At 41.7% G+C, this 9,043-nt stretch overlaps 1 protein-coding gene across 6 annotated transcripts in view; it reads left to right on the top strand.

Moving 5' to 3' along the window:
* Fnip2 (folliculin interacting protein 2) overlaps window positions 1-8,753 on the top strand; it is a 102,689-nt gene extending 93,936 nt beyond the window's left edge. For 3 of the 6 annotated variants that reach the window (XM_029537251.1, XM_029537254.1, XM_029537252.1), the window contains 3 exons: window positions 3,835-4,035; window positions 7,517-7,632; window positions 7,741-8,753. In XM_029537251.1, the coding sequence (XP_029393111.1) occupies window positions 3,835-4,035; window positions 7,517-7,632; window positions 7,741-7,801 (378 nt within the window). In that variant the 3' untranslated portion in view covers window positions 7,802-8,753. Of the gene's footprint in view, window positions 1-3,834; window positions 4,036-7,516 lie in introns of all 6 variants that reach the window. The other 3 variants (XM_021195958.2, XM_029537253.1, XM_021195957.2) reach the window with 2 other exon arrangements.
* The last annotated feature ends 290 nt before the right edge of the window (window positions 8,754-9,043 follow it).

The following is a 9,043-nucleotide window of genomic DNA, read 5'->3' as shown; positions in this document are numbered from 1 at the left end:
TCTCCTCTCCTCTCTTCTCCTCTCTCTTTCCCCTTCCTCCCCCCCTCCCCATCTCCTCTTCTCTCCTCTCCTCTCTTCTCTCCTCTCTCTATCTCTTGGTTTATCTTTTATATGTATATGTGTTTGTCTGCATATAAGCACATGTACCGTGTGCATGGCTGGTCTTTGTAGAAGATGGCAGCTTCCCTAGAACTGGAGTCACAGACAGTGTAAACTGCCGCAGAGATTCTGGGAACTGAACCCAGGACTTCCACAAGAGCAATATGGCTGTGCCATCTCTGGAAAAACATTACAAGAGGATACTCAAAAATAAGGCACTAAAATGCAATAATTACAGCTATATCTTAAAATTACTGTTTTTAAAGAAGCCAGACACAAAATTCTATAAAAGTCAGAGCAATAGTTCTGTGTAAGCTTAGATTTTTCAAAACCTATTTTATTTAGGATTCTTAAACACTTCAACCTCCCTTCTAACCCACTGACCAGAGGTAGAGGAATAGGGAAAGGGTGTGGTGGGCTTGTTTAGAAGGAGTTCCTTGGGGCGATTCCACTCTTCATTGTCAGGATACCAGCAGTCCAGTTCAACAGCAAACACAAAACATGAAACAGTAGCAGTGGCTTGATCCAGCAGAAACAGCAAGGCTCCACCAAATAGGCACAAGCAGTGGAAGCTGCCAGAAGCAGCCAGAATACCACGAGAAGTTCTTTGGCACATTTCTCTCTATGAAGTGAAGACCAGCAAAGGTCACATTGCATGGCTTAGCAATTCAAGAGCTTCCCCCCACCCCCTGTCTGTGGGGTTTTATTTATATTCTTTCTAAACATCACTTACCCTCTCAAGTATCTGTTTTCAACAAAACATCCCATGCACTTTTACAAGATGGCCTCCAGGAAAATATCACGTGACACAACTGAGTTAAACCAGAAATTTCCACTTTAGCTCTAGAAGGCATATTAGCTGTTGCTGGGATAGCTAAATATAGAGGACCGACTACAAAGGAACTTGAACTTCTGTGGGTCCAGCAAAATTCTAATACATGATTTATGACAGTAAGTGCACAAATATATACATTTGTTAAAGCTCATCCAATTTACATATATAATTAGTGAATTGTAACGTGTAAATTACATCAATAAACAAGACAAAAAGAGACCCAAAAGAGTCTAAAAAACCACCTTCCAACTAGCATACCAATACCCTTCCAACATAAAATGATGGATACATGTCAGCCACGTGAACCATGAGACACTTGCATAAAAAGCTGGGAAGACTTCTAACATTATGACTAATATTTCTATGAAACAATCTCATGGTAAAATTGATCATTAATTTGATAAAATTAAATGTAATCATTCTATTGTAAAACATCACACCTACATATTATTTATGTCTGTACTCTCAAATTTTGAGATCAGTTTTAAAAGTCAGGCATTAAGAAAGTTAATCAGGGGGGCTGGTGAGATGGCTCTGGGTAAGAGCACCGACTGCTCTTCTGAAGGTCCGGAGTTCAAATCCCAGCAACCACATGGTGGCTCATAACCATCCGTAACGAGATCTGACGCCCTCTTCTGGAGTGTCTGAAGACAGCTACAGTGTACTTACATATAATAAGTAAATCTTTAAAAAAAAAAAAAAAGAAAGTTAATCAGAAAAACAGCCTTTCTGAAGATATAAGAATAGAATATTTACAATCTCAAAATTATCCCCCATAAACTAGGAACAATAACTCCAGATGAAAAAAGCAAGTAGCTGACTGGTAAAAAGCCTCCTATAGCATGTGAGTGAATACAACTGTCAGGACTCAGTGGGCTCCTGTAAAATGCTGCTGTTGATACCAGTTCCTGGAGCCCATGCAAGACTTGAGGCTTTGGGCTTGCTTGGATAAAGACCAGCCCTGGGGAGCTTTTACCATTTTACCATCAGCTCCTGCTACTAATTTATCACATAAATGAATTACTAGCTCAGCTATGTAACACCTACAGAACTACAGAGTTTCCATCTTGGATAGCTGTATCTCTTATGAGTTGCTACAGGAAGGCAATGAATTCAGAGCAACTACAGGCAGAGCAATAGCCCAGTTTGAGAGATGAGATATTTATGAGGTGAGGCTGTTATTTCTGATGTTTCAAGGTTGTCTTAGTCTTTTTCTGTTACGGTGATAAAATACCCTGATGAAACTGGCTTAGAACAGAAAGGTTCATTTTGGCTCACTGTTTGAGGTTATAGTCTGTCATTGCAGCAGTCACAGCCTCAGTGTGACTCACATTGCATCTGCGGAGAAGCAGCAGAAAATAATGAATGCTTGTGCTCTTCACTTTCTCCTTTATAGAGTCCAGGATCCCAGCCTAGGGAATGGTGCCGCCCATCATGAGCCAGTCTTCCCACCTTAAATATACCAATCAAGAAAATCCTTTACAAGCCTGCTCTAATCTCACTTGACAACTAAGATTAATCATTACAGATGTTTATACCCTATGATACAGTTTATAATGAAGTATTTTAACATTTTAGCAGCCAGACTTTAACCTTTTAGATTCATCTGGATAAATAAGTCCTTAGTCTGAATATAATTATTAGAAATGATTGTGTGTACAACCACAGTTACTAAAGAAACTTTGCTTAACAATTAAAGCTATAACTTTAAGGAACTGGTGGTGGTAGTGGTGTGTGTACACATGTGTGCACGTGCATGACTGTGTATATGGAGGCCAGAGGTCATTCTTGGGTATGTTGTTCCTCAGGATATCTGTCCAGCTTCTGATGTTTGTTTGTTTGTTTGTTTGTTTTTAAAGGTGTATGTGAGCATGTTTGTGTGTGTGTATGTCTACGTGTATGTCTGCTACACATATGCAGGTACCCACAGTCATTAGATCCCCTAGAGGTAGTTACAGGCTATTGTGTGCTGCCTAAGTGGTGCTGGGAACCAAAGTGCCGTCCTTTGGAAGAACACAGGGCTCTCTTAAACCATTTCTCCAGTCTCATCTATCTTGTTTTGTGAGACAGGGTTTCTCTCACTGAGGCCCAGCACTCACCAGTTAGGCTCGGCTGACTAGCCAGCTGAAAGTGTACACCACCATGTCTGGTTTGTTTTTTTAAAAAACATGGGTTCTATTCATACAGAACTGTCTCCTTAGCCCCTAAAGGATGGAATGTTATCTTAACTAATCTTTTTATTGGAAAAATAGCAATAGGATCCTCCAACTTATTTTGATTTTTCTCATTCTAAATAGGAATACAGTCCTTCATAAATACAGTAAATTTAATATAGTAAATGTTGGGAAAACATATCCTTTTGTGTAGCTGTGAACTCTTCTTTTTTTTTTTTTTTTCCGAGACAGGGTTTCCCTGTATAGCCCTGGCTGTCCTGGAACTCACTTTGTAGACCAGACTGGCCTCGAACTCAGAAATCCGCCTGCCTCTGCCTCTCGAGTGCTGGGATTAAAGGCGAGCGCCACCACGCCCAGCAGCTGCGAACTCTTAAAGCCTTGTAAATTTTCTGAAAGTGAGTGTGTGTGTGTGTGTGTGTGTGTGTGTGTGTGTGTGTGTGTGTGTGTGTATACCAGAGCAGTTTTGTTATGTCAGAGGACAACTTAAAAGAGTCTCTCCTTGTTAGGTACTGAACTTGGATCTTCAGCTTGCTAGGAAGAGCCTCCCCTCCGAGCCACCACTCCGCTCCCAGCTCGTTAATTTTAAGTGTTGCCTCAGTGGCACACCTTTCTGAGTACCTGTAACGCTCCATGCTTCTGGAGTTCACACCTCCATCCTCTCATCTCAGACAGAGCCTCTGTCCACTCTGAGCTGGAGAATGCTGACCCACCGTCTCTCTCTTGCAGCATCCAGTGCTCGATGAGCCCATAGCCGAAGCTGTCTGTATCATTGCAGACACTGACAAGTGGACTGTCCAGGTGGCCACGAGTCAGCGGAAGGTGATGGACACCATGAAGCTGGGCCAGGATGTCTTGGTCTCCAGTCAGGTGTCTAGTTTACTTCAGTCCATCTTACAGCTTTATAAGCTTCACCTCCCTGCTGATTTTGTAAGTATCTGGTCTTCTGTCATCAATAATTATATAACTGAAAAATAACTTTTATTCAATATTTCAATTATAAAATCACAAGTTCAGACAACACCATTTTTAATATATTGAAGGTTAGTATTAAGGAAGAATGAAACATGCAACATCAGACCTGCAGACAGGGCAGAGCTTTGGCAGTGTCTTCTGAACAAAGCAGAGAGTAAAGTAGATAAGGGGGAACTGACCCTAGAAAGAAACTTAAAGTCCTCCACTGGAGAGTGTCTAGATGGGTCCAAGGCAGGCCAGACTCTGAAGGGATCATAGTTTCTTCTGTTCTGTGAGCGTCTGCACAGTACATGCCAGGTAAATGGAAGCACTTCGGATCTGGAAGTTCTGTGTAAGAACTTAAAACATGGCGGCAGCTGTTCCCTTCCAAGTGGAATTTAACGGTCACTTTTGTAACATTTTTAAATAGAAATGAAGATTAGCCTAGAAAGTTCTAGAAAATTATTTGTAGCTCCTCCCTCGTCCATGGGCTATATTGAACAAATTTCTTTTGATGTGTGGTATGTGTGCAGAGAGGTTGAAAGCATATCCAGAGAATGAGAGAGAAAGGTTTGTCAAGGAGAGGAATGAAAGGCACGCAGCTGGACAGTGTGGTTATGCTGTCCTTAGGGACACTACGTGCAAGTGCCTGCCTTTTCTGCTTCCTTCCATTCAGTGCTCACAGGGTTGCTCTCTGCAGCAGAGCCTGAGTTCAAAACTTCCATCTCCCTCCTGGCCTCAGGAAATGGCACAGAACTATTAAACAGCAAAACAGGAAGCTGAGTATCAGTTATACCCTGACTGCCGCGTCACCAGTCACCTCTCAGTTCTTACAGCCAGGTCCTCAGCTGCACCTCTTTCCACACACAGTCAGGATGTGATGCAGGCTTTCTAAAGGATGGGTGTGAACACTGTCACACTGGAGCAGGTCAGGAAAACCTTGGAGCGTCCCTGGGTTTCACTTGGCCATCACCACTTGTGTGGTGGATGATTCTGAGTGTCTTTGAAGCTTAGGTTTCTTGTTTGCAACATGATGTTACAGATATGCTGTAAGGATGCTCTGAGGACCAGAGAGGAAGTACTGCTTTTTTTTTTTCCCCCAAAAGTGCCACACCAGCACAGGTGGCATTAAAAGCCACTTGCATATATATATATTCACAGTCAAAGGGTGGGCATGAGTGCCAACTCCGAGTCCTGCTTCTGTGCCGTGTACCCTCTCAGAACCTCAGTTCCCTTACCTGTACATCTGGAAGGATGGATAAACAGATGAGTCTGCTTCATATGCTGAGCAAGATTAGTTAATTCATACGAAGCACTCGGAATCGTGGGAGATTTTACAAGCCATCAGTAAGTTAGTGTGATTGTCACGTCTCGGTGATGGTTCAACAGTATGGATGGTGTAAGAACTGGCAACACCTTTCATTACAATCTTTATTTGGCTCTTAACTGAAGCATGCGCTGCAGGCTGGCTGTCCAAGGGGAATCAGGAGAAGCACTCAGGCTTATCATGATCTTATTTTCTCCTAGAACTATTCATCCCGAGAGTTGAATTTCCATTTCTGTAAGGGAAGGAGGAGATATTAAACTCTATGGTGGTGTGCTGGTGTCTTTACAGATGCTGACGTTGGACTATCTTAAGACATGGTTTTCATTGTCTGACAAATCTTAACTATCAAAGCAATAAATTATACAACATTCCTTTTGTTTCACTTGGTAGAAGTATACATGACCACTTTGTAATACGTGAATGACTTAACCTAGGAAAACCAGAATCCGAAAGAATTCCATCTAAGCATTACTTATGAGTGAAAGAAAAAAATAGCTAAATTTTAGAAGTTAAAAATTGCATTGCATCTCAGGAATAAAATCTTACAAAGAAGGGAAAACCACTCAACATAATTCTATTTGGTTAGGAAGCTTTAAAAAACTATTTCTTTTTGTAAATGTGGTTTTTTTCCATGTAGCATATGTTCCTAGACCCACATTGTATTATATACTTTTTCTGTAGACCAAAGACACTATACATAAACTAAGACTTTAAGAAGTCAATATAATTTGAATGTTCTTTGGTATCTTGTAACTCTTATTTAAAACCTTGAATTTCACTCCATAACAAACCAGAACTTGGTAGAAAATGCTTCTATTCCTTCCCTCTGCTCATTTAGGGACCATTTCTGAGAAGATTGGTGGTGTCCCTCTGACTTGAGCAGTACTCAGAGGCTGTCGGGTTCATCCCTAGCACAATAAGATGCTAACCAGTGAGAAACTGAAAAGTGTCCACATCTCACAGACACTTTGCCCTGACGTTGATCAGCCCAGATGGTCAGGATCAACATTTTCAAATGCATCTGTTAATCTTTTTACCTTGAAAATGAGAGGCCTAATGGTCCAGGAAGAAATTATGCGTGATGGAATTACCCTGCCACAGCCATCAGGTATCTCCCCCAAAGACGCTTGGATAGCTGCCTGCCAAGGCAGAAGTGTTTGCTGCTGGAGACGTAGATTCCTTGGACACCATTCCAAGGGTGAAGATGGGCCCCAAATCATGTCTCTCTATTGGTACTAAAGACCTAGTTAAAGGTCACTCTCAATACTAAAATAAAAGTCTGAAGGGACCTTGTTCCAGTCATTCTGCTTTTGGGAATATATTGTGCCAGGACAATCAGAGGTATAAGAAGAAACCAAGAACTAAAACATTTTCCACAAAATTATAGCCCAAATGTAGATTGCCTCCTGGCTAAGTAAATAATGGTAAGTTAACATTCTCTAGAGCATTGGCCATAAAAATTGCATAGTAAGGAACTTTTTTTTTTTTTTTAAAGATTTATTTATTTATTATATGTAAGTACACTGTAGCTGTCTTCAGACACTCCAGAGATGGTTGTGAACCACCATGTGGTCGCTGGGATTTGAACTCAGGACCTTCAGAAGAGCAGTCGGGTGCTCTTACCTGCTNAGCCATCTCACCAGCCCAGTAAGGAACTCTTAAATATGAGATTATTANGTTTCTTAATGACAAGAAATTTTGTGAATAAAGACATAAAAACNAATACAAAAATAAATCCACTTTTGCAACCCAGAACTCACTTCTCAGTAGGGTTTTGTTACACATAAGGAGGAGTATGGTGCTCAAGAGACTGACATTGATGATGGTATTGACNATGAGATTGGCTCCAAAGATAAGAGTTGACAATTTAAATGCCAAAAAGACAGGGGATGTTCATGCTTACAGAATGATTTCAATTCTGTAAAATGTTTTCTTTTAAAGATACTAGAATGATATTATATAACAAGGTTAATAGCTGATTTATGAAAAACTGAAGCTGGTAGTTTTGGAGGTTTATTTGAAAGGGGGGCAGTTAGCTGTGTTTGTAGAACTAACTAGAGAAGCCCAACTCAATGATCCCGGTGGATGCTGCAATTGTAGTGCTCATTGTGAATGCTGTTGGCTTTGCAGTGCATCATGCATCTGGAAGACAGACTACAGGAGATGTACCTTAAGAGTAAAATGCTTTCAGAGTATCTCCGGGGACACACGCGTGTGCACGTGAAAGAGCTGAGTGTGGTGCTGGGGTAAGTTCTGTGAAAGGCTGGCCTTTCTCACAGGCATACTGACTGTACTCTGATNCGGGACACTCGCATGCACACGACCTATTGGCCTATGTCATTCTCTACCGACAGGGTCANTATTTATTTCTCACTGTGCCCAGGGATGCTCAGAGGTGTGCCCATTCCCCAGTGAGTTGCAATGTGTAGGTTGGAGTGACNTTTGATCTAATTCTGCTTCTGCATCACTAGTGACACTGTAACAATGCAAAAGTCACAAGCTGTGAGGAGTAGTGGCAGCTTGCCTCATGTGGTGGAGGAGGTGGGTGGCATTTCTGTGGATGTCCTGAGCTCACCCCATCCAAGGGAAGACTTGCTCAATACTAAGGACACACACTATCTTCTGAGGGCATTTGTCATACTTTATCTACAAAAAATTCTGACTCCACTTTCATTTCANTAGAAATAACCAAAAGGACTATGCCTATGAGGAATTACCCTCCCATTCCTGACATGATTCTGCTAATTTGGAATAAGACAGTACTATGCCTATGTCAACCTTTACATTTTCTACTAAGCCTGATAAAGTTTTGTTTTTTATANTTAACTTTGTTTTCCTTTTTGAACAAGCTTCTTTGCTTGCTTGCTTTTGAGATGGGGTATCACTGTTTACCCTAGGCTGGCTTTAAATTCAGAATCCTTTAGCTTCAGCTNCTCCACTATTAGTATTATGTGCCACCATGCCTGCCTTGCAAAGTGTTTTTTTCAACTGCTGCTGCCACTGCTGCTGCTGCTGCAACTAAATCTATCTTATTCTTGTGTATATGAATGCACTTGCATGCCACATATATGTAGATGCACTTGGAGGGCAGAAGAGGGATATCTGAAACCCGAAGCTGGATTTACAGGCTATTATGAGATGCCAGACATGTGTGTCAGGACTGANCCCCAGTCTTTTGAAAGAGCGACATGTGCTCTTAACTGCTGAGCCATCTCTCCAGCTCTTACAACTAGGCCTGGAATTCTTGTCAGATTTTCTATGTTTTACAGCTAGATGAGACAGTTAGCTTTTCCTATGTCTTAGTCACTGCTCGGTCACTGTAAAGAGATACCATGACCAAGGCAACTCTTATAAAGGAAGCATTTAGTTGGGGCTGGCTTATAGGTTCAGAGGTTTAGTCTTTGGTCATCATGNCAGGAAGCATGGTGGCACACAGGTAGACATGGTGCTGGAGAAGGAGCTGAGAGTTTTATATCCTGATCCATCAGCAGAAACAGAGAGACTGGGCCTGCCTGGCATGGGCTTTCAAAAACCTCCAACAGGACCACTCTGAATCCTGCTAACCCTTCCCAATAGTGCCACTCCCTGGAGACTAAGCATTCAGTGAGCCCGCAGGGACTGGGGACTGGTCTCATTCGAACCAGCACCTCTCTCATA

Source organism: Mus pahari, chromosome 4 (assembly GCF_900095145.1).
Source record: "Mus pahari chromosome 4, PAHARI_EIJ_v1.1, whole genome shotgun sequence".
Taxonomy (NCBI): domain Eukaryota; kingdom Metazoa; phylum Chordata; class Mammalia; order Rodentia; family Muridae; genus Mus; species Mus pahari.
Note: the sequence above shows the minus strand (reverse complement) of the source record. Positions and strands in the feature narration are given on the sequence as shown.